This window comes from Hypanus sabinus, chromosome 4 (assembly GCF_030144855.1).
Source record: "Hypanus sabinus isolate sHypSab1 chromosome 4, sHypSab1.hap1, whole genome shotgun sequence".
NCBI classification, from domain to species: domain Eukaryota; kingdom Metazoa; phylum Chordata; class Chondrichthyes; order Myliobatiformes; family Dasyatidae; genus Hypanus; species Hypanus sabinus.
This window is the reverse complement of record NC_082709.1, coordinates 156,843,783-156,869,932: the sequence shown is the minus strand read 5'-3', so window position 1 is coordinate 156,869,932 and position 26,150 is coordinate 156,843,783. Positions and strand designations below refer to the sequence as shown.

The 26,150-nt window shown below is 38.8% G+C and overlaps 1 protein-coding gene across 1 annotated transcript; it reads left to right on the top strand.

Moving 5' to 3' along the window:
- The first annotated feature begins 713 nt into the window (after positions 1–713).
- On the top strand, positions 714–25,920 carry si:ch211-103f14.3 (zona pellucida-like domain-containing protein 1). Its single transcript, XM_059966195.1, has 10 exons — positions 714–822; positions 2,802–3,028; positions 8,250–8,434; positions 11,451–11,523; positions 14,058–14,155; positions 15,675–15,758; positions 20,031–20,199; positions 21,619–21,733; positions 24,421–24,444; positions 25,775–25,920. Exons 1-10 carry the CDS (start codon positions 714–716, stop codon positions 25,918–25,920), a joined length of 1,230 nt encoding a protein of 409 aa, XP_059822178.1.
- The last annotated feature ends 230 nt before the right edge of the window (positions 25,921–26,150 follow it).

The window sequence follows — 26,150 nt, the reverse complement described above, 5'->3', positions numbered from 1 at the left end:
ATGAATTCTGGTTCTAGTCTCACCAAACCTCAGTGGAAAAGGCCTGCTTGTGTTTATCCAATCTATATCCCTCATAATTTTGTATACCTACGGAGTGTAAATGGGAGAGAAGAGAGTGAATGAGGAGATGTAGACAGATTCTTCATAAGCAGGAGGATGACGATTATCATGTTTGAGGGTGGGCAGGAATGTGAAGTTGAGGTTGAAGTTGAATCATCCTATTTCTAATCCTGATTTGTAATTCTAAATGTTGTTATATGATCACTAAGTCTTTTTAACCTTCTCTTTTCAAACTTGGTGGTAAAAGCCAAGTACTTGATCCATTCAAGTGGTTTACATAATTTAAAAGACAACAGATATCTGGACAATAACTCAGCAGGAGCTAAGAGTGAGCATGGGTAAACAGCGAGTCCTTATTCTCAGTTGAATACAACTAACGCAGTGGAGGAGGTATTATGTAAATGAAGGTGAAGCAGAATATTGAGATTGGAGAAGAGGAAAGAGAACTGAAAGTGAGAGGGCGTCCTTGAGGACTTAAAGGTAGATACAGAGGTATTGCCAAAAAATTGGGACCAATTGTATTTTCCTCACTATGAATGGAATGATCAAAAGAAGCAGAAATGGTGCTTAATGAGATGTATGTCTGGTGGAGCCTCGGCAATTTTTTAAAATTTGTGTTTTATTTACAGGTGTTTGACTATTAAACAGAGAAGATGCTGTTTCCCATCTGTTCATTAATAGGTATTATACTTCTTAAGGAAACATATTCTCAAACTTTTCGCGTTCATGATCAAGACTGTGGAGCAACCTATCGACTTCCAGGTAATCCCATAAAAAAATAAGAGATCAATAATATTAAATTACAGGATCAATCATCTTTACATTCTTAAGTTATGCCAATGCAAGTGTTTTCTCGCTTGCCAGAGATTTCTGCCCAGTCATAGCATTTCCAAAGGTTTTCTTGCTATTTAGAACAACACACACAAATACTGGAGGAACTCAGAGGACCTGGCAGCATCTGTGGAAAAGAGTAAACGGTGGGGAGGAGGGCCTCTCCCCCACTCTCTTACTCTTCTTCTGACTTCTCACCTTTCTTTTCAGTCCTCAGGAAGGGTCTCAGCCCAAAACACCAACTGTACTTTGTTCCATAGATGTTGCCTGGCACAAAATCACAACTCACAGTCTTTGCTAGAGAGCTTTCACATGGGCCAAAATTGGGCTCTGCATGATGCTGTTGCAGATACTGATGAAATCCAGGAGAAGGTTGAAACAAAATATCATAGTACTTGGCACTAATGGAGTTCATTTGGAACATTATGTTCTTGCCATGTAAATAAGGGAGCTATTTAAACTAATTCTATCCCATCTCTTAGTCATTGTCTGTAGTCTAGAGCACATCAAATTACAATCATAATAATTTTTAAATGTAATAAGGATTTACTGCCTTCTTTCAAGCAGCAAGCCCTGGACTCCATCATTCTTCAAGTGAACATGTTCTTCCTGAAATGTCTCTCAACCTTGTTATTACATTTATGTCCTTTAATTATTTATGAAGAAGGTGTATGGGGGTGGAATAACAGGCACTTGCAAAGTCTGTAATGTTCCACACAACTTCAGGGGTGGAAATATTTAAAAATAAGAAAATCGTGAGGGGAAACATTTACTTGCACACACTGTTTATTTCTGCAGCCAATATTATCTGTGTTAATAATTCAATATAGTGATTGCTTTGGGATGATACTATGCAAAATATGGCCAAATCAGTAGACATGGACACATATGAATTGTTTGCCTGAGAAAGCAATTTGAGCAATGCCAGTCATTCAGAAATGCTAGGGTTAAATAGGTGGATTGCTGGGCAGAGCAAATCGTTGGGCCGAAATGACCTGTTCCTCACTGTATCTCTAAATTTTACTTACACTCCAATGCACCTTAATGAATACTAATAATATTTAGAAATAAAGTTTCAATAATTATGTCTTTTGTGAAGCTTAATAATACAACTTCTGCAGGAAAATGACATTTTAGTGAGCATATATAACAATATATAACTGAGCAAGCATGATGTCCTATAGTATTTGGTGAAAGATTTGCAGAAATTGAAAAAAAAATCTTCATTTATCCAACATATCCATTTATCTCCCACCATAGATACAACAAGAAGTTGCAAACAGGAACAGAAAGGGTTCATCATCCAAGCAGATCAAGTATAGATCTGGACTAATAAGGAAGACAAGTCCAGAAATCTGTGTGGGCAAAATTAGAAGTCAAAGACTTTAACTTTTCATATGACATGCTGTTATCAACCATTCCCTCTAACATTATAATGCAGTTCTTTTCCATTCTTTTCTCTGGATAACTTAATGGGGTTATTTCTCTAAGTAACCTAGTAGCCCAGCTATTGCAAGCAGGAAAGCTCCCCCAAGGTGCCTCTGAAGATGATGCATTTTCTATTTGACTGTGTCCCACAGATTCAGACCTGGAGAGCTCTCCTTGATGCTAGTGAGTGGTTTCCAAGCCCCATGATTTTATCCTACCTAGAGCAGGCACACAGGTCTGCTGTAGTTTCTTCTTGGTGGTTAGCTATTGAAAGAAATGCAAATGATATTAGGGAATGATTTAAGTCTGGGCTCAAAGTCACGATCTCATGGGAGTGATGACATGTCAACAACCTGCTCCATGTTTAAAAACCTTCTGTCAAGTATCAGCCATAAAAAAACAATAATGATGCAACTTCTAAACTGTCAGAAACTGCATCATTTTCAAATGTGATATGAAAATATATGTTGTATTTTTAACAGATAACGATGATATCAAAGTGGCCTGTGGAACCCAAGATGTTCAGCTGTCAATCTTTTTGTGCCCAATTTACTTTGCTGGTTATAATGAGAGTCATGTGGCTTTAAACAACCACAAAGAAAATTTAAATTGCCATGGAACGGTGGATGCATCAACTTCTCCTCCTGTTCTCAAGTTCTCATTTCCCATCAGTGATGTTAACTCTACATCTTGTGGAAACAAACTGACGGTATGCCAGTCATAGCCACCTGAAGGAATTTCGTACTATAAGAAGTATGATGGAGTAGTTTGCTATTCAACAAAAATATGTGGAAATTACCTTGGAAATTATAACTTATAACAACACTAAATGTTAAAACTGAAAATGGAATTGGAAGAATATGTACTGTTCATAACTGGTCAATCCCAATGTGGTTACTAACTCCAAAAAGATAAAATTACTGGCAGAAGTAAATGCAAAAGTAAATTATTAATCATAATTTATTTTTGTATGCATTTTATTACTTGGCAATCATAGATATACACTCAGTGGCCACATTATTAGGTATAAGAGGTACATAATAATATGGCCACTGAGTGTATGATCATGGTCTTCTGCTGTTCGAGTCCATCCACTTCAAGTTTCGACGTGTTGTATGATCAGAGATGCTCCTCTCCATAGCCATGTAAAACATGGTTATTTAAGTTACTGTTGCCTTCCTTTCAGATTGAGCCAGTCTGGCCATTCTCCTCTAACTTCTCTCATTAACAAGGTGTTTTTGTCCACAGAATTGCTGTTCACTGAATATTTTTTGGTTTTCGCGCAATTCTCTGTGAACTCCAGAGACTGCTGCGAGGGGAAAACCCAGGAGATCAGCAGCTCTGAGGTACCCAAACCACCCTGCCAGGAACCAACAATAATTCAGAATCAGAATTAGAGTCAGGTTTAATATCAATTGCAGATGTCATGAAATTTTTGATATGTGACAGCAGTACATTGCAATCATCATATTAAAAACTATAAATTACAATGAGAAGATATTAAAAATAAATTAAGTAATTTGTACAAAAAGAGATGGAAAAGTACTGAAGTAGTCTTCGTGGGTTCATTATCCATTCAGAATTCTGATGGAAGAGAGGAAGAGGCTGATCCTGAAACAATGAATGTGTCTCTTCAGGCTCCTGTACCTCCTCCTTAATGGTAGCAGTGAAAAAAGGGCATGTCTTGGGTGATGGGGGTCCTTAGTGACAGATGTCATCTTTTTGAAGCATCGCCTTTAGAAAGTGTTCTGGATGCTGGGGAGGCTAGCGCCCACGATGGAGCAGGCTGAGTGTACAGATCTCTGCAGCTTTTTTCCGATCCTGCGCAGTGGACTCTTCATACCAGACTGTGATGCAACCAGTCAGAATGCCCATGGTCAAAGTCACTTCAATCACACTCCTTTCCCATGTTGATCTTTGATATGGAGAAGAACTGAACCTCTTGACTATGTCTGCATGCTTTTATTCATTGATTTGCTGCCAAATTATTGGCTGATTAGATATTTGCATTAATGAGCAGCTGTTCAGGTGTACCTAAAAAGTGGCCACTGAGTGTACATTTATGAATTTCCACAGAAAATTAAGAAATAGTTTTAAAAATATAAAAAGTGTGACCTTATCTTAAATGATTTACATTGTTTGATTCTCAATCTTAATTCTTAAAAGATCATAATTCACAATTTTACTGTGTGTTGTTACAATCCCAGTCAATGGTTTGCTCATGGATCATTTGCAGAAACAATGTGATATTTTCAACAATAGAGTGATAGGACACAAATTACCACCTGTGGTTTTCCAGACTGAGCAGTTAAACAACTGTCAGTGTAGGTCAAGCAGCTCTGGATAGGAGAATAAACACCTTTGACCAAAACACACAAATAGAGTTGTTACATTTTCTCCATGGAAGCTACTGTAGTCCTCTGCTTTGATGTGATTCTGCATTACCTTTTCTATTTTGTTTAGTATATAGCTAGCTACTATATCCTATTCAAAAAGGCCTAAATATGCATTCTCCACATTGTTCCTCATTGTCTTATGTTGTCTGCTGGGTGCTGAATAGCTGGAGAAGTGATGTCATCAGGTATCACATATACCTAATGCAGAGTAGCAAAAAATTAGTGGACTATCAGAAAATCAGTTGCCAGATTCTTTAGTGATCCAATCTCTTTACTCTTGAGCAGTGAGTCTTCTTCAGATTGTAGAGAAATGAGGCAGATCTTCTAGCATTGGGCCTAGCACAGAGACAAACTCAATTAGGAATATGCTGATTGAAGAAGAATTTTCAGCCAAATTTCAGAGTGCAGATCATTCAGCTATTTTTCAGGGTGCTAACTTTAAATTTGACTTGTTCTTCACATACAGCACGGTCATCATTTGAAGGGGCTTCTTCAAAGACCAGGGTAATCACTTAAGATAGTTTTCTTTGCCAAATTTCCAGTTTAGCTTTGCTCAAAATATCCTGCACTTTCTTTTTCTCACTGAGTTGGTATTGAAAAATCTTCCAATGTGCATTTAAGTGCTTCAATACATTTCAGGACAGAATACATCATTTGGTGTACACAAGATCCTATCGCACCGCGTTAATGTGCAAACTGCATCTGCCAACTCCTACTCTCATTCAAGATGTTCTGTTCCATAGACGGTTGCCTGGTTGTGGGAAGATAGAGTCAGATTCAAAAAGAGGATAAAAAGATATATTTTCTTTGTACAAATACTTCATGGCCTTCTGAGCATTGAAGCCCAGAATGAGCACAGCACAGTGGAAGAGTTAAAAGTTGCTGCCTCATAGTTCCAGTCTTGATCTCAGGTATTCCCTATGTGGAGTTTGTACATTCTCCCTATGGTTGTGCACTGTATTACCTTGGGGTAAATGAGCTCCAGTCTCCTCCCACATCCAGAATTTGAGCAGGCTGGCAAGTTAATTGTTCATTGTAAAATGCCCCTTCTATCTAGATGAATAGTAGATCCTTGGAGGTGGTGTGAGGAGGTTTAGTGAGAATGTGGGAGGTGAGATCACTGTAGAGTTAATGTAAGAGAGGTTTAAGATCATAAGACCATAAGATATAGGATATAGAAGCGGAATTAGGCCATCTGACCCATCATGTCTGCTCCACCATTTCATCATTGCTGATCTATTTCTCTCTCAGCCACAATCTCCTGCCTTCTCCCTGTATCCCGTAATGCCTTGACTAATCAAGAATCTATCAACCTTGGTCCCAATGACTTGCCCTCCAAGGCTGCCTGTGGCAACGAATTCCACAGCTTCACCACTCTCTGGCTAAAGAAATTTCTCCACTTCTTCATTCTAAATGGACACCCCTCTATTCTGAGGTTGTTTCTTCTGGTCTTAGACTCCCACACCATAGGAAATATCTTCTGCACATCCTCTTTATTGAACCTTTTTAACATTCAATAGATTTCAATTAGATCCCCCTTCATTCTTCTGAATTCCAGTGAGTGTAGGCCCAGAGCCATCAAACACTCCTCATATGATAAGCCTTTCGATCCCAGAATTATTTTTGTAAACCTCTTTTGAACCCTTTCCAATGTCAGCACATCATTTCTTCGATAAGTGGCCCAAAACTGCTCACAAGACTCCAGGCAATGCCTTAGTAATGCCTTAGAAAGCCTCAGCATTACATCCTTGCTTTTATATTCTATTCCTCACAAAATGAGAAATAACATTTTTGTTTGCCTTCCTCACCACAAACTCAACTTGCAAATTAACCTTTAGGGAATCTTGTACGAGGACTCCCACATCTCTTTGCACCTCAGATTTTTGAACTCTCTCTCTATTTAGATAATAGTCTACACTTTTAATTCTTCTACCAAAATGCACGATCATACCCTTCCCAACAATGTATTCCACCTGCCACTTATTTTCCTATCATCCTAATCTGTATAAGTCCTTCTGTATCCTTTCTACTTCCCCAAAACTACCTGCCCCTTCACCTATCTTCATATCGTCCACAAACTTGGCCACAAGGCCATCAATTCTGTCATTCAACTCATTGACGTATAACCTAAAAAGAACTTGTCCCAACACAGACCCCTGTGGAACACCACTGGTCACTGACAGCCAACCAGAAAAGGCTCCCTTTATTTCCATTCTTTCCCTCCTGCCAATCAGGCAATGCCCTATCCATGCTAGTATCTTTCCTATAATACCATGGGCTCTTAAACTTGTTAAGCAGCCTTATGAGTGGCACCTTGTCAAAAGCCTTCTGAAAATCCAAGTACACAACATCAACCAATTGTCCTTTGTCTATCCTGATTGTTATTTCTTCAAAGAGTTCCAACAGACTGGTCAGGCAAGATTTTCCCTTGAGGAAACCATGCTAACTACGGCCTATTTTACCATGTGCCACCAAGTACCCCGAAACTACATCCTTAACAGTTGATTCCAACATCTTCTCAGACACTGAGCTCAGACTACCTGGCCTGTAATTTCATTTCTTCTGCCTCTCTCACTTCTTGAAGAGTGGAGTGACACTTCCAGTCCTTGGGAACCACACCAGAACCCAGTGATTCTTGAAAGATCATTTACTAATGCCTCCACAATCTCTTCAGCCACCTCTGGCACAACTCTGGCGAGTAAACCCTCTGGTCCAGGTGACTTAGCTACTTTAAGACCTTTCAGTTTTCCAAGCACTTTCTCCCTAGTAATGGCAAGTTCACATACTTCTTCCCCTGACAATCTTGATCTTACGGCATACTTCTAGTGTCTTCCACAGTGAAGACTGATGCTAAAGTTTTATTCACCTTATCCTCCATTACTGCCTCTTCAGCATCTTTCTTCAGCAGCCTTTCGCCTCTCTTTTACACTTTTTGTATCTGAAGAAAGTTCTTGTATCCTTTTTAATATTATTGGCTGGTACTTAGTGAGCTGAGCAATTAGTTTCTATGTTCAGTGATACAAAGACAAAGTAAACTTTCTTATCAAAGTACATATATGTCACCATATACAACCTGAGGTACATTTTCCTGAGGGCATATTCAATAAACCTATAGAATAATACCATAACAGGATCAATGAAATACTGCCCAACTAGGGTGTCTAATCAGAGTGCAAAAGATGACATACTGTGCAAATACAAAAAGAACAAATAACAATAAATAAATAAATAGATAAGCAATAAACATGGAGAACATGAGATGAAGAGTCCTTAAAGATGCATTGAAAGTGCATTTTAATGATGGGGATCTATGACTATAACTTAATGGCCAGTTTCCATCCTAATCAGGGTTACCATCTGTGAGACACTGAAGTATAAAAGAGCAGGAGGTTTGCAGAAATAAAATGCAAATTGATCTTCAAGAGGGAGTGGTGTAATATTATAAGCCACTGCCTAAGAATGTATTTCAGTCTTAGTTAATATTCAAATGATAATGTTACATCAGTATTTGAACATGTTTTGTTCTATATACAGATCTCCAGTATTCAAGGAACAGGTGTTTTTAAAGACTTTTCAAACATCCAATTTGTCAATATCAGCGGTATGATAGAAACCAATGACCCAGTAGCTAACGTCATAACGTACAACCAGGAACTGGTGTATTTATATTCCTGCTCCTACCCTTTGGAATACTTTCTGAATGATACCAGGCTGCAGGTGTAAGTAAAGAATCTGCTTATCATTTGGTTAGCTGAATTCTCTCTCAAGTATAATTTTGGAATTATTTTGAAATGCACGAGTTTTAAATTCATTTCTGCTGGTTTTTGCCATTTAACTTAAATAGAACTGTGGTCATTTCCTTCTTTTACATCATATGTTGAGACAAAGGAGCAGATTTTAACATCAATCTTTTGAACCAACTTCTCCAAACCACAAGACCATCAGACATAGGAGCAGAAATTAAGCCATATGGCCCATTGAGTTTTCTCTGCCATTCAATCACGGCTGATCCTTTTTTACCCTTCCTCAGCCCCACTCCCCAGCCTTCTCCCCGGAACCTTTCATGCCGTGTCCAATCACGTTCCACCTTAAATACACCCAACAACCTGGCCTCTATAGCTGCCTCTGGTAATCAGTTCCACAAATTCACCACCCTCTGGCAAACTCCAAATAAAATGATAGCTTCTATACTGCATTGCTGGTCACTGGCATCATAATTTAGAATAAGAAGAAGTTTATGTATAAAAAAAATTGAACTCATATATCTATACTAGTTGTAAGACCATTACCCAGTCTATCTCCCACCATGCCTAACAGAAACAGCAAAGAGATTCTCACATCGGACAGTATCAGTCTTCAACACACACAAAATGCTAGAGAAACTCAGCATGCCAGGCAGCATCTAGGAAAAGAGTACAGTCAATGTTTTGGACCAAAACCCTTCAGCAGGACCGGAGAAAAAAAGCTGACAAATAGAATTGAAAGGTGAGGGGAGGGGGAGAAAGAAACTCTAGGTGACAGGTGAAACTTGGAGGGGGAGGAATGAAGTAAAGTGCTGGGAAGTTGGTTGGTAAAAGAGACAGAAGGTCACAGAAGAAAGAAAAGGTGGGGGGGGGGAGCACCAGAGGGAGGCAATGGACAGGCAAGGAGATAAGGTGAGAGAGGGAAAAGGGGATGGAAAATGGTGAAGGGGGGATAGGGGACATTACCAGAAGTTTGAGAAATCAATATTCATGTCATCAGTTTGGAGGCTACCCAAACAGAATATAAGGTACTGTTCCTCCAATCTAAGTGTGGCCTCATCACGACAGTGGAGGGGGCCGTGGATGGACATATCGGAAAGGGAATGGGAAGTGGAATTAAAATGGGTGACCACTGGGAGATTCCGCTTTTTCAGGTGGACAGAGCATAGGTGCTCGGCGAAGTGGTCTCGCAATCTATGTCAGATCTTACTGATATACAGGAGGCCACACCGGGAGCACCGGACATCGTAGATGACCCCAACAGACTCACAGGTGAAGTGTCGCCTCATCTGGAAGGGCTGCTTAGGGTCCTGATTGGTAGTGAGGGAGGAGGTGTAGGGGTATATGTAGCATTTGTTCCACTTGCAGGGTGATCAATATGGAGCGACGAATGGACAAGTAAGTCACATAGGGAGCAATCTCTGTGGAAAGGAGAAAGAGAAGCCAAAAGAGAAATTACTTAGAGAGAGGACAAGTTTCACTAGGTGGAGGAGCGAGCTGGTGGAGGAGAACAGGTTAGGTCTGGTATCCAGAAAGAAGCGGAGAGCTTTGAGGCCCTCCTGGTGAAGGATGGAGATGTATTGGGACTGGACATCCATAGTGAAAATCAGATGATGGGGGCCAGGGAACCTGAAACCACTGAAAAGATCCAGAGGGTGTGAAGTGTCATAGATGTAGGTAGAAAGGGGCTGAACTAGGGGGGATAAAACCAAGTCAAGGTCTGCAGATACGAGTTCACTGGGGCAGGACAAGCTGAAACAATGGGTCTACCTGGACAGGCAGGTTTGTGGATTTTGGGTAGGAAATAGAAACAGGAGGTGCAGGCTGAGGGAACTATAAGGTTGGTGGCAGTGGATGGGAGATCACCAGAGTCAATAAGGTTGGTGATGGTGTGGGAGACAATGGCCTGGAGTTCCTTAGCGGAATTCTGTTCAAGGGGCAAGTAAGAGGAGGTGTCTGAGAGTTGGCATCAGGCCCCAGCAAGGTAGAGGTCAGTACACCAGACTACTACAGCACCTCTCTTATCTGCAGGGTTGACGGTGAAGTTAGGATTGGCGTGGAGGGAGTGGAGTGCCAAGCATTCGGAAAGAGTGGGGTTGGAATAGGAGAGAGGAGTTTTGAAGTCTAGATGACTGATGTCCCGTCAGCAGTTTGATGAGGCCACACTTAGGTTGGAGGAACAACACCTTATATTCCTTCGGGGTAGCCTCCAGCCTGATGGCCAATCTCCTTGCCCACTCATTGCCTCCCTCTGATGCTTCTCCCCGCTTTCCTTTCTTCCATGGTCCTCTATCTCTTTCACCAATCAACTTCCCAGCTCTTTACTTCATCCCTCCCCCTTCAGGTTTCAACTATCACCTTATGTTCTTTTATTCCTTCCCTCCACCTTTTAAAACTACTCCCCAACTTTTCTTTTCCAGTCCTGCCATAGGGTTTCGGCCCGAAACGTTGACTGTACTCCTTTCCTAGGCGCTGCCTGGCCTGTTGAGTTCCTCCAGCATTTTGTGTGTGTTGCTCGGATTTCTAGCAACTGCAGGTTTCCCCTTGTTTGTGAGTATCAGTCTCCACACTGACATGTTAATAACAATTATGGACTTCACAGCTTAACCTCTCTTCCTGATTTCATCTCCACCCTATCAACAGAGAACACACTGTCAGTTTCAAAGCTGATTCCAAAAAGCTACATTCCCAGAAAGAAGACATCTGTACAGTGATGTAAACTCTGTTTGATTTAATCAAAATATTACAGGATCCACCGTGTTAAATATGGAATTGCAGCCATTTTATCCATTCAGGCAGACAAAAAGAAATCTATGTAAACTTGTTTTATCCTTTAGCTTTCCATCTGTGGCACTTTCAGCCATAGACTTCAAGTGCCTATCCAGCTATTTTTCACATTTAATTAGTTTTTCCAATAAGAAACTTTAATGCATCCTGTGGTTAAAATTTCATACTGTTAATTTACAATGTGTTAATTTGATTACATTTATAGTGCAGGAGTGAGTATAGCCATCAAGGACAATAATGGTACCTTCAGGAGCACCCTCACACTTCAACTTTACAGTGTAAGTTACTTGATAACCTATTATTATATCAAGGTAGCAAAGTTAAACCAAAATTTAATTCACAATGGACCCATGAAGAGTCTCTGCTCGAAACATCAACTGTTTATTCCCCTCCATAGATAGTGCTTAATCTGCTGACTTCCTCCAGAATTTTGTATGTGTTCCTCAAGATTTCCTGCAGCAGCAGAATCTCTTGTCTTTAATTTGGTTTAATTTATACATCAAATGTATTCCAATAAAGGTGCTCGGGAAAGAAGTTGAAGATTCGGAAACAGAGTTTTATGTTATTGGGTTATTAGCATCTCCAATTTTCTGGCCATTACTTCAAAATTCAGTGAAATGTATTGATTCCATACATTGATATTGATTACCTGCCATTGGGAAGATAATGTATAGGATTGTAAAGAAATGAAAAGTTTACTGAATGGATAGATCAGTCCAGAGAAATTGAACTTAACATATAAATAAATAACATTATCCATTCGGCAGAAAGAAAACAAGTAAAGAAGAGATTTGTGTGATGTAAAAACAATGAGGCAGTATAAAGCCTAACCAATGGATTGCAATGTCCTTTCCTGCTTTTTAACCAGAGGACAAAGCAGGAAAGGATTCTACAGGAAAAGGGACTGAGACTGAACTGGTGTTACTGAGAACCTTCAAAATGCAGATCATTTATCATAAAGTGATTCTCAGACAAAAAAGTAGCAAGTTATCTTCCTTACTGATACTACAATAATAATTCAGAATCAGTAAGAAAGGGAACTTTACACAGGTTTAATAGAAAAAAAACCAGGATTATTAGCGAGAGGAAGGAACAGATGTAATTCATACAGATATTAGAGTTGTGGACATTTTCAATGTAACAGTTTTAACCCACGAAAACAAAATGAAGTTAGGAAATAGCAAAGAAACAGAAAGCACTGGCTATAGTTCTAGAGACATCCGTGATCAGAAGAATAAAACTTTTCCATCAATGACCCATCAGAAATAAAACAGATTACAAATTGCCAAAGGAAGAGTGGGATGGTGAGAACAAGAGGGAAATTTTGTGATTCTAAACTCAGATCTTAATGGAAGCAGGATTATAGAATGATTAAAAGAAAGGCAACATCCTTCCATTTGGGTTTACAGCACACCCCATGTTCAGTGTAAGTCTGTCTGTCAATAGCCTGGTCTACTGCCACAATGAGGCTAAACTCAGTTTGTAGAAGCGACACCTCATATTCTGCCTGGGTGGCCTCCGCCTGATGGCAGATTGTCACAGAGGAACATGCTGGTTATTGCTCTACTCCTTCTCTTCTCCTCTCCCACCTTCATGACCAATACACCACCTCCCTCTGGTTCCCTTTCTCTTTCACTTTCTTCCATGATCCACTGCTCTCCCCTATTAGATTCCTTCAACTTCATCTCCCTCTTTTGCCTATCACCTCACTCCAGCCTCTTACATCCTCCTCCTCAACCAGACACTTCTCATCTCACCTGGTGTCACCCCTCTCCTGCCAGTTTATACCCCTCTCCCTCCACCACCTTCTTATACTTATCAGCCTGAAATGTCAACTGTTTATTTCCTTCTGTGCATGCTGCCTGACCTACTGAGTTCTTCCAGCACTTTGAGTGTATTGGTCGAGTTTACAACATCTGCAGAATCTCTAATGTCAGTGTCAGTTTAACTAGCTAGTTAGAGGTAATATATGAGATTCCTCCCAGACCGTGACAGCTTCTGTCTCCAAGTGAGGGAAAGCCTTAAAACAGGGACTTCAAGAGAACAGAAAATCAGATGTGATGGAACAAGAGAGATAAGGAAGCTGCAAAGGAAAATCATTCAGAAATGAAGCCTTGCTGCATAAAGAAATAAAGAAATGAAACTTTATTCCCTGGAGCATAGGAGAATGAGGGGTGATTTGATAGAGGTGTATAAAATTATGATGGGTATAGATAGAGTGAATGCAAGCAGGCTTTTCCCACTGAGGCCAAGGGAGAAAAAAAAAACAAGAGGTCATTGGTTAAGGGTGAAAAGTTTAAAGGGAACATGGGGGGGGGGGGTGCTTCTTCATGCAGAGAGTGGTGGGAGTGTCGAATGAGCTGCCAGATGAAGTGGTGAATGCGGGCTCACTTTTGACTTTTAAGAAAAACTTGGACAGGTATATGAATGAGAGGGGTTTGGAGGGATATGGGCCAGGTGCAGGTCAGTGGGACTAGGCAGAAAAATGGTTCGGCACAGCCAAGAAGGGCCAAAAGGCCTGTTTCTGTGCTGTAATGTTCTATGGCTCTATGGTTCTATGTAGGCAAAGAAAGGACCTGCATACTGTTAATTGGTAAAGGAAGATACAATGATAAAGCTAAAACAGATCATGTGATAGCAAAAGAGAAATTAAATGGGAAAAAAAGCACAAGAAACAGTTTTCAAGGCAGGAGTGATATTAGAAGAGAAATGTCCAAAAAAGAAAAAACAAATGTCTAGACAGCCAAATTAATGTACAAAAATAGTAAAACTACCATAACCAAAAGTATGCTAAAACTGTGTTCTTTTTCAGGATGCTGATTATAAAAATTCTTTGATCATTCCAGACAAAGGACTCAACTTGAAAACCAAGATTTACGTAGAAGTAAAAGCTGTCAATTTAACAAATAAGTAAGAGGAGTAAAAATAATTTTACTTTTACAAGTAGAATTGCTTTGTCTTCTATTTCACAACAGATCATAGGCCTGAGAAATATCAAATGTGAGTTAATCCGGTCTTTTTACAGATTATAGGATTGCACAAAGATTTAATATATTGTAACACATGTGGTTCTAGAGGTTTTTTTTGTCTGACAGCATTGACTAACTCACTGCAGGGCATAATTGCGCAGTCGTGAATCAAAAGTGGAAACAGTCATTAATTCTGGAGGTTTTTCTTGATGAATAATTTCCCAGATAAACTGTTAATTGAAATCATACAGTAGATGATTTTAGCATCTAACAGTATTTAGTTATTAAATACCTTTTATTATTTAGAGCAAGGCAAACCATTTTCATGAACATTGTTCTTGCACCACCCAAAACTTGCCTTTCTGGATTATATGTCGTGAATTAATGTTCACATAATAAATATAACTGATAGATTCCGTGACCAGGAAGGCAATATTACATTATTAAAAATATAAATAAAGAATCACTATTTCTATTAAATGGGTCTTAAAATGCAGAATGAAAGTTGATTTCTAAAACTAGAACTAATACTTCATACCATAATATACTGAATAAATGTCTATACTGGAATGTTGTGCAATATGCCGACTGTAAAGAGAAAAACTAACTTAATTTTGATTTAGCACAATGTGTAAAAAGGGCAACATTGATTTTCAGCAGCACCTGACTTTCACTTCTTTTGAAATGTAACTTGAAAGTGATTTGGATGAAGTAGATACATTACTGTTACCTACTTCCATTTAAAAGCCAGAGTTAAAGGCATTCCTATTATCTGGCCTAGCCACATCCACTATACTTTTGAGCACCCTGTTGAATGTTCATTCCAATAGCAAAAAGTGTCCCACCACACCACCCACCCTAGAATTCTCAGAACACAACTCATCAAACTTCAGCAGGCTGAAGTTAGCATATCAGAATAGCATTCTGATATCTGAAAGAGGTAACTTTGTGGTCACAGTAGCATATGGCAATATTTTATGAGTCCTAATGAAAGGCTTTGTATTCTTTTCCATAGATGCTTCCAGAACTGCTAAGTTTCTCAATCACTTTATGTATGTTACTCTGAATTTCCTGTCAGAACTTAACATATGGCAATGGTTCCCAGAAGAGTCCATTAAAATAATCCAATGGTTAAATTTGGAACTGGGTAACTGTGAAGCTGATCACAATTTGTACTGCAAATATTCCAACCGACTCCTGTCTCAGTTAGAGATTTCATTACTTTCTACCTCATGGGCGTTCTATTTCTTGACCTGTCATGCTGACGCCAATGTGCTTGGCGAAGTCAGCTAGAACTGACACCCAAGATTAATGAGAAATTAATTGTGACACTTCCTGTCAGGAGGATACAAGTTTAAGGATTTAAAAGGATGACAATGGAAAGTAGTAGAAAAGTAAAAGAAATATGTAACTGATAAAGCTTACTGTATGTTTATTATGATTTATCTTTATCCACATAGGTTCAATGTGCTTCTTGATCGTTGCTATGCATCAACTTCACGATTTCATTTAAATTCTTCCCAAACCTATGACCTCTTCATTGGGTGAGTGTTCCAAAGCTAGCAGCTTGCTGTGATGATTATCTATCAATCTAATTTAACTTCTCCTTACAGGTGTGGTCACTTTATAAGGCACCTCCTGTACACCTGTTCATTAACGCAAACCGCTAATCAGCCAATCTAATAAAGTGGCCATTGAGTGTATGTTCATGATCTTTTGGTGCTGTAGCCAATCCACTGCAAGGTTTGATGTGTTGTCCACACAGAGGTGCTCTTCTGTACACCACTGTAGTAACACGTGGTTATTTGAATTGCTGTCACCTTCCTGTCAGCTTGAGTCAGTCTGGCTAGTCTCCTCCGACCTCTCTAATTAACAAGGTGCTTTTGGCCACAGACCTGCCACTCACTGGAATTTTTTTTGTTGTTTTTCACATGATTCTCTGCAAACTCTAAATACCAGGAGACCAGCAGTTTCTGAGATATGTAAAACACTGTCTGGCACCAACAGTCATTCCACAGTCAAAGTTAGTTGGATCACATTTCTTCCCCATACTGATGTTTGGCCTGAACAACAACTGAACCTTTTGATCACATCTGCATGTTTTAATACATTGTGTTGTTGCCTTGTGATTTACTGATTAGAGATTTGCATTAACAAGCAAGTGCACAGGTGTATTTAACAAAATGGCCACTGAATGTATTTTCACCCCTTTACTCCCATGATCTACATATTTCTTGACAGTCAATAGGAATAAAAAATTCAGAGTTGAGACTGAATCATAGTCTCTTCCTCTCAGAATCTTGGATTTGAAGAAGAAGTACAAGGGCCAACAATAGATTGTTTTAATTGGGCAATTTTTGTAAAAATCATATATAATTTATGTTTAATTCATGTTTTTTTCCTTCTGAATGCTGCTTGTATGATCTCCTGTGCCTGTAATGCTGCTGCAAGTAAGTTTTTCATTGCATCTGTACATACACACAATAGACTTGACTTAAGATGACCCTGCATTGAAAACGATTAGACATGAGATCCAGAAAGAGTCTCTCAATTTATTCAGATCTGCAGTAAATAACTTCTCTTGTAAGCACAATTGTTCATTTCTCCAGTTACCTCAGGACAACATAAATATGATGAATATCTTGTGTATATTTCTGCCTTTTTCTGTCATTCCCATATAAAAGTAAACCGAGAATTCTCAGAGAGAAGCAGGAGATAAAATGTAGTGTTCCTAGTGAAGGCTTTTCATCTTCCAAAGTTCATCTGCATACAATGTGAGCAATTCTCATTATAATTTACCTATCACCCCTCAATGGTTTATTGTATTCTTCAACAAATTGAACTTAAATATCCTTTTATTTAAACCCCATCCACTGTCACATTCTAGTCTATTATTGTCACCTCTTCTAGCAATTACTGCACCTTTCTTATCCTAAAAGATGGAGGATGCTCTAAAGAAGGGCTATTATCCTGAATTGCTATAATTGTTTTTCTTCCCACAGATTCTCTCTGACCTTCTGAGTATTGTCATTATTTTATTTTTTTATTTATGGTATTGTATTCATTCTGCCTCTTATCAGCTTCAATCATTAATATACCCTCATTAAACCCACTTTTTTGCCAACATTTAAAATCTACCACAAAAGCTTATCTCTTGGGCAACAGTGCTAATTTTTCTACATACATTTCACATTTTTGCTATTTCCTATCCCTCATCTATAGAGTTCATTTGTAATCATATGTTTTGTTGTGTTTTTGTAAAAACACAAGTAATGGCATTCATATATTGCCTGCTCCTCAGGCTTTTTCCCACCTACAAGAAAACACAATCAACTTCTACCTCTACCTCCCCCAAATCTCTCCATTCCAAATTGTTATTTTGGCAAGAGTTAAAGAAGCAGCAAAATCCCTTGTGGAAGCATTCATCAGTTTGAGAATGAAGCTCACTAATAGGTATTGTAAATATGAATACCAGTTTGGATACCAATTTTTTGCTTTATCTTTGAGAAAATGTATTAATGTGTAATAAAATCAGTTGACAAATATACAGCTGTACTTGCGTAGACAATCACAAGCACTGGGAAATTCTCAACAATAGCTTTTTTTAGGAGTGTGATTTGGATGTTTGCAGATTCTTATAAAATCTTTCATTAGTTTTTCCTTAATTATTCCAATGACATTTAAATTGTACCACATAAAGCAATGTGGGTGCCAATTGCTTTGAAATTTCTGTTATCTTGGGAATGCATAATTTATGAGGAAACATTTTAAGCAGCATTTCCATGATGGAATCTGCATTTTCAAGTCTGATCAGAAAGTATCTCCCTTTGCCGTGTCTACAAGAGATGCTCCTACAGTGCTGTAATATCAGCTGAATTTGACCTGTATATGATAACTGGAAGAAAGTTTGCTCTCCCAATAGAAGGGAAGTTGTAACTATATTATGTCCTCAAATTACTGCATTCTATATACCATTTGGCAATACTTATCACATTACTATTTGCAAGTGCCAAGTACGGTGGTTTCAAGGTGAAGTCTTATCATCGTTTGTGTCTTGCCATTAACTTGATAAGATGCAAATATTTCAACAGGTATCAGGAATATTGTCAAGAGCAGCACATTATCGATGACTATTATTTCTCTGATAAAGACTTTATGTATACATGAGTATACATTAATTTCAAGATAATTTATATTTTATCAACAATCAAGATGACTTATACTGGACAGCACATCCTGGTGATCATACTGTACGGAACTTTTGACTGACAGCTTTTAGCTGTAACCATACCATCAAGCTGTGCTGGGAAATATCCGAGCAATTCTTTGAGCTTGAAATGCATGGACTTTTATTTGTTTCTTACACATCAAGAGCAAAAGCTCCAAATATAGTAAAGGTGAAAGAGTGTTCAATAGAACAATAGTTAAGTGGGATTAATAAAATGGTATCTCCAACTCAAATTGCCACCTTGGGCTGGTAAATTCAGAAGTACCTGAAAGGTGCTTTATTTTATTTTGAAGTCCAGATTGCAAGATAGCTAAGAAAACTGAAATGCTTTACAATGACAGAGAGACTAATTGTTCACTTGCTTGAAATAAAAGCCTATAGCACATCTTGTCTTCCAAATTACTTGACACAGAGCTATACAGTATAGAATCAGCCCCTTTGGCCCGCCAGATCTATGCCAATCATTACGCTCCATTTGCCTGCTTTAATTATATAACCCTCTTTATCTTGCTCATTTAAGTACCTGTTAAGATTTCTCTTTTCTGCACCTGCCTCCACCATTCCATTTGACAGCTTATTCCAAGTATCCAACTCGGTGCGGAAAACTTGCTACTTGGTGCCCTTTAAATCTGTCCCTCTTCCCGAATGTTAAAAGGCCTGAACAGATTAGATATGGCAAGGTTATTTCCCCTGGTAGGGGAATCTAGGACAAGAGGGCACAACTTCAGTATTGAAGGATGTCCATTTAGAACAGAGATGTGGAAAAATTACTTTAGTCAGAGGGTGGCAAATCTGTGGAATTTGTTGCCAAGAGTGGCTGTGGAGGCCAAGTCACTGGATGCATTTAAGGCAGAGATAGATAGGTTCTTTATTAGCCAGGGCATCAAAGGGTGTGGGGTGAAGGCAAGGGAGTGGGGATGAACGGAAGAATTGGATCAGCCTATGGTTGAATGTTGGAGAAGACTAGATGGGCCAAATGGCCTGCTTCTGCTCCTATATCTTATGGGCTTAGTTAAATATATATGCCTTCAAGTTTTAGACTTCCCTACCATGGGAAAAAGCCCATAACCATTCATCATGTCGATTCCCTCATGATTTTATTAACCTCTATAAGATCACTCCGCAACAAACTTTCCATGGGTTTCGGTCCTAATGTTTCACTGAACTGCTTGAAAGGAGGGAACTGCCTGACAATATTGAGTCCATCAACATCCTGCCTCCATAGGGTTTGGTCTAGTGACTTCACTGGGAATGGTCCTTTGGTGCCCAAAAGCACTACCCTTCCAGCTTTGGGGCTCAATATGTTTAATGTTGAAAAGAAGCATTCCTCAATTATACCCCTGGGATTAAATAAGCCATATTAATTCATAACCAGCCTTTTATTCCCCCTTCAATAATGTGCTGTATTTCTTTATGTTGCTCATTCTTATTTTGTACACATCACCCAAGCTCTCTGCTATCCTCTTGATTAATTCAAACAATTTCCACCATAAAATATGAGATATCCTTAAACTCCATTTCTGTTACTTCCACAAAATCCCTTCTCATTGTGGAGATATGAACTAAAACAATTTATTCAACTTTATAGATGCACTAAAGAACCACAGACCAACATCGTGTCAAATGGAAAGGATCAGTTTGCGAGATTCTATTTTGAAGCGTTCCGCTTCACTGAGCACCGAGACCTGGCTGTCTCTACCTTCTATCTACATTGCATTACACGTCTCTGTGCCAAGGCTGCCTGCAGTGAATTTAATGTGAGTCGAGACATACTTTATTGATTTCCTTTCTAAATTGAAGTGTAGGACATAAAGTTCCAAGGTTCCCACTCTAATTAGTGGACTAATGGGGCTGGACTTCTGGCTTTCTGCAGGCAAAAATAAAACTATATCCCAAAATGTACTGGAGTCATCATAATTCAGGCAGACCCTAATTGTCATCCAGCCAGGCAAAATACAGACGTACAAAAAGGAATTAATATTTCAGGTCAATTATCTTTTCCCAGAAATGGGAAAGGATCAAAATAAATAAACAGAACTTGATTTTTTTTTCAGTTTTAAATGATAATACTTAACGTATGATCATAAATAATAGCCTACGATGTCAGCATAGATGTTGAGGGCCAAAGGGCCTGTTTCTATGCTGTACAATTCTGTAATTCATGGAACAAGCTTCCTCAGAACGCCACTTGGAAAAATGGTTCTATTTTTACTGTTAGAACTCTGTGCTAGCAATAAATATCATTGATGTAAAATTCAAACTTGCATTTACTTAGCATTAAGAATGCAACATGTAGCTTTCAAAATGACTACTACAGATTATTGATCAATTCCGTTGTTCGTGGGATACATCATCAGGGAAGTGATTGTGATGATGATCATTAGACACTGGCAAATCTAATGTCAATATAACAGTGAGTGAAGCCAGCCGGTGGTGTAGTCACATCTGCACTAGACTTCGAGGCGAGTGGACCAGGGTTCGAATCAGGCCAGCTCCTTGCAAGCTTTCCATCCGTGCTGGGTTGAGCGTCGAACTAGCAATTTGGCCTCATACAAAGCAGACAAATGCTAATGAAACGGCAAGGTTTCCACCCAATGCGGCACCAGGCACGGAGAGGAACCACATCATAACAGTGAGTGAGCTGTGATTTTTAAAAGATCTATTGAGCTCTACTTTGTCTGATTTCTTTGAACAGCGCCATTTTTCCATCAAAAAATAATTAAAACTGAAAAATAAGCCCAAATTGAACTAAGAAATAACAGTAAATAATTCAAGATTGAAAGGTAAATATGTTTTAAAAGGGGTGGGGAGGGATTCAAAGTTAAAAGGAGGGAAGAGGAAGGAGCATCACATCTGTAATGTGGTAGAATGAAAGTCAGATTAAATGAGACAATGAGTGACAGTGTAATAAGTGTTAAAGCAACAACTGAAAAAAATCTGGTAGAGGTAAGAGTGGGAAAGATAGATTCATTCTGTGCTTAGTATAAAGATGGACTGCTGTTTCTCAACTTTATCTTGAGGTTTGGTATCTTGTGACTTTTGGTACAGTTTTAATTTAAGATTGAAGGACTTTAGATGTGAAGATATATGATGCAGTCCATATTGATAAAGGTCAGCTTTTTTACCAATTTTTAGTTGCAGAAAACCTTTACTAATTATGTTTTTATTTCTTTTAGAAATGTGGAAGGAGAAAAAGAGAAGCGCCAGTCATACTCACTACTCCAGCACCGGAGGAATTGTCCAAACCTTCAGTAATTAGTTCCAAGCCTGTCTTCACCAAGAATGATAATGGTATGTCTTTGTTTATTCAATTTAAATTAAAATGCACATAAAATATGAAGTGCTTCATTAACTGAGCTAAATAACAAATCATTCCAGCAGAATTTGTTCCTGGATCTATGTTAAAGGTAGAGGAAGATCAGTCAAATTATGAAACCAATATTGTACTATAATTTTCTATAGCACCAGTAGGCCCATGTACAAGTTTGGGCAACCATCCTAATAATATATGTGTAAATTGAGGTTGTGGATGCAATATCTTACTTAATGGCCCTTCTTGTTTGCAATAAATCCTTTAACTGGTAGGAACAGTCGAATGCACTTATCAAATTCTGCCATCCACAGAAACCCATACGTTTGCTCCACAATGGCGTGGAAGTTATAATACTACAAAATGGGTCTAAACTGTAACCACTCTCAGTGAGAACTGGTGTCAAACAAAGCTCCATCATAACGGCAGCATTTTCTCAATCGGTCTCACCACCAACAAACTTCCCACAGGAGCGGAGCTAACTCACAGAGCTAACGAGAAGCTGTTCAATCTGCAGGGACTACACTGATCACTCAAACCTCAGAAGTAAAGCTGCTGTGTACAGATGACACCTGATTTTGTGCACTTTTGGAGGTTCAGCTCCAAGCCATTGTCAAAACTACTAGACAAGCATTCATGAGGATGGGCCTTATACTCAACATCTGCAGGATAAAGGCAACATATTACCTTCTAACAATAAAGTTAGAGTGAATCCCTGGATCAAGTGAACCAGTTTCTTATATCTCGGCAATGACCTCTTGGTGAATGCAGGTATTGAAGACGAAATTCACTGTTGCCAACTCAGTCTTTAGTTGACGGGTGAAAAGGGTACTTACAGGTATATGGACCTCTAATATGCCTCCAAGTTTCATGGTCTACCAAAAGCTCCGTCCTCCCGTATGTTTTTGAGACTTGGATTATACACATCAGGCATCTCAAGAACAATCTCCACAAAATCCTTAGAATAAGTAAACCAATGTTAATGCCTGGCCCCAGGACAACTTCCAAGAAACTGAAGCTCTGTCTCTGCTGGGCAGAATAATGGCTTAGAATCTGAGCATAGTACAGTGTCATTGTGTGTTGATTGTGACTTTTTATTCAGCAATTGTACACATGGGAAATAGGCAGCATAATTTTAAGTTAACATGTACAAACAAGCTGGATGAACTCAGCAGGTCAAGCAGCATCCGTTGAAATGAGCAGTCAACGTTTCCTGCCGAGACCCTTCGTCCTGCTCAATTCAACAGATGCTGCTCGACCTGCTGAGTTTATCCAGCTTGTTTGTACGTGTTGATTTGACCACAGCATCTACAGTGTACTTTGTGTTTATAATTTTAAGTTGTTAGGCTCAATAAACACTATGGGACACCAAACTTCCACCAAACACTCTTGCAAATTTCTACAGATGTACTGTGGAGAGCATTCTAACTATTTGCATCACCATCTGGTATGGAATACCCACCGCACTGGATCAGAAAAAGCTGCTGCAAGCTCAGGCAGCTCCATGATGGCCACTAGCCTCCCCAGCATTGAGGACATCTCCATAAAGTGATGCCTCAAAAAGGCAGCATCCATCATTTAGGATCCCCGTCACCCAGGGCATGCTCTCTTCTCATTGCTACCATCAAAGACGGTACAGGAGCTTGAAGACGTATTTTAGGAACAGATCCTTCCCCACCATCATCAGGTTTCTGAATGGACAATGAACCATAAGACCATAAGATAAAGGAGCAGAATTAAGCCATTTGGTCCATCAAGTCTGCTCTGTCATCTCATTATGGCTGATTCAGTTTTCCTTTCAGCCCCAATCTCCTGCCTTCTTCCTGTATTTCTTCATTTCCTGACCAATGAAGAATCTATCAACGTCTGCCATAAATATACAGAAAGGCTTGGCCTCCACAGCTGCCCGTGGCAAAGAATTCCATAGATTCATCACTGGCTAAAGAAATTCCTTCTCATCTCCATTCTAAAAGGACGCCCCTCTATTCTGAGGCTGTGTCCTCTGGTCTTAGACTCTCTCACCATAGAAAACATCCTCTCCACATCCACTCTATCAAGGACTTTCACCATTCGATAGGCTTCAATGAGGTCACCCCTCATTCTTCTGAATTCCAGTGAATACAGGCACAGAGCCATCAAACGCTCTTCATATGACAAAACATTCAATCCTGGAATCATTTTTGTCAACCTCCTTGGAACCCTCTTCTGTTTCAGCATTTAATTTTTGTACATATACTTCTTATTGTAATTTATAGTTTTTAGTTATGTGTTGCAAGATACTGCTGCTGCAAAACAACATATTTCACAACATATCCCAGTGGTATTAAACCTGATTATGTTGTGATTCTGATTCTGATTCTAATCATTTAAGGAAAATATATCCTGTCACCTCACCCATTTTGGCTTGCACGGGTGGTTGGTTATTCAAGTGGAAATTGATGGGGATATCTCTGCTTGTGAATATGCAAAGGAATGGAACAAATGAGATTACTCTGAAACCTTGCATTGTCTTGATGAATCATATGGCCTCCTTCCAGGTAGTGGGAAATATGGACTTCAATACTGATAATTCATGGGAAAAACAATGATAAAAAAGTTTAGCTAACCTACATGAGAACCTTTTTAACATTTACTCATAATCTCTTTGTTTCTGTACTTTTACCCACAGTGGTGAACACAAACGATGTTTCAGGTAAGGGAGTTTACTGTTAAAAGGAACTTTCAACTGCTTCAGAAAGTACTTCATAAACATAAAAGGGAAATAAAATAAATGAGAGCAGATGCCAAATAGTAATAGGCATTTAATCTTGCACCCTTGCTAAGAATGGGATTTTCCTTTGATATTTTTAACATTTTAATGTTCATTAATATACGCTTGGCAATGGTCAACTTATTGCTACACAATATTCTCCCATCATCAACATACAGACCGCGATCAGTGAACAATTATTCACATAATTTAGAAAAAATAACAATATTATACACATTTCATGGCATGTGCCAGTGATAATAAACCTGATTCTGATTCAATTCAACAACATTCAACCTTTATATTACAGGTGATTATGTTTTTAATTGTTACATATTTACACTGGCCATAGATATCTTCCTGAATTCAGTACAGCCAGTTGCTGCCATGCATAGTTACTCTACTACCTGCATATGACAAGCAGCATCACGTTACCTATTCCTCATATTTCTCATATTCTGAAGCAAAAAAGAAGGAATTACATGTGATATAACAGTAGAACCCTCTATGATCAGGAACCAGACACTGAGACCTTTTAGATGTTTCTTCAATTTTTTCAATGATAGACCATACAAACATAGGATGACACAAGACCTATTGGAAAGAATGTTCTTGTTAAGTAAATATTAAGTCTGAGTCATCCTACATTGCAAATGTCTACATTCATTGGCATGGAATGTTTTCATTGCAAATTACGGAATAGAAACAAGACAGTATGTAAAGTTATGTTTAGAATGTTTTTATTCTCTGAGGCAGCTATCAACTTGAAAATCCCACTTCTCTTTTCATGACTTCTCTTCTAAATCTGACTGCTCACTGGATAGACAGTATGGTATGTTTAATGTTTTATTCTATATCTTTTGCTTTTTCCCACATTTCATTGGATGGTCCAATCCCTTATTGCCTCATTTGCATGTTATTTCACATGTCTAAATCTAGGAATGAGCACTGCCACATAATTTTAAGCTTTGAATCCTAGTCCAAATGTGCCAGTAACTGATACCTATACACATGCATCTTGTGGCAGGTCATTAGATGTAGCCCAGAATATATGGTTTGCCATCCTCCACACCATTGTCCTTATTCTCTTCCTTTCCCTGCCCCAGTTCATTGTTCAAATGTGCTGTGATTGATACTTTTATTTCAAACAAGTGTTTGATTCACATTTTCACTAATTTTTTATCATACAAGAATCTAGTATTGCTGGTGTATGTAAACAATGTTGATTGACTTATTTCTTGTGTTTTATTACCTGTTTTTTTTTTACCTCCAGCATCAGCTTTAGCTGCTCAACAGGCCTTAAGCGTGTACACTGGTTTTGGAGTAGGATTGGGAATCTTAGCTGTAACCTGCATTGTCATGATTGCAACAGGTATACTACTGTATCGAAGATTCCAGAAAAAAAACACCTTAAAATAAGCTGGAAATTATGTAAAAAAAACTTTAAAAATAAACAAGTTACCCTTCATTGAAGATTTTGTGCACCATTCAGACTTCCATTAGAGCTTTCTAGATGCGATAAGTCCTATTGTAACCAACAGCAGTACAAGCCATACTTCATAGTGTATGTTGTAGTTTCAATGCTACTAGGAAAGGTAAGCCTAACTCCAGGTCATTTTAACTGCACCTACCTGGGATCATGAATTGTG

Coding starts and splice junctions, on each gene's coding strand:
- si:ch211-103f14.3 (XM_059966195.1), top strand. CDS start 714: ATGCTGTTTCCCATCTGTTCATTAATAGGTATTATACTTCTTAAGGAA. Junction 3,029..8,249: donor CTTGTGGAAACAAACTGACG/GTATGCCAGTCA, acceptor TTCTATATACAG/ATCTCCAGTATTCAAGGAAC. Junction 24,445..25,774: donor GAACACAAACGATGTTTCAG/GTAAGGGAGTTT, acceptor TTTTACCTCCAG/CATCAGCTTTAGCTGCTCAA.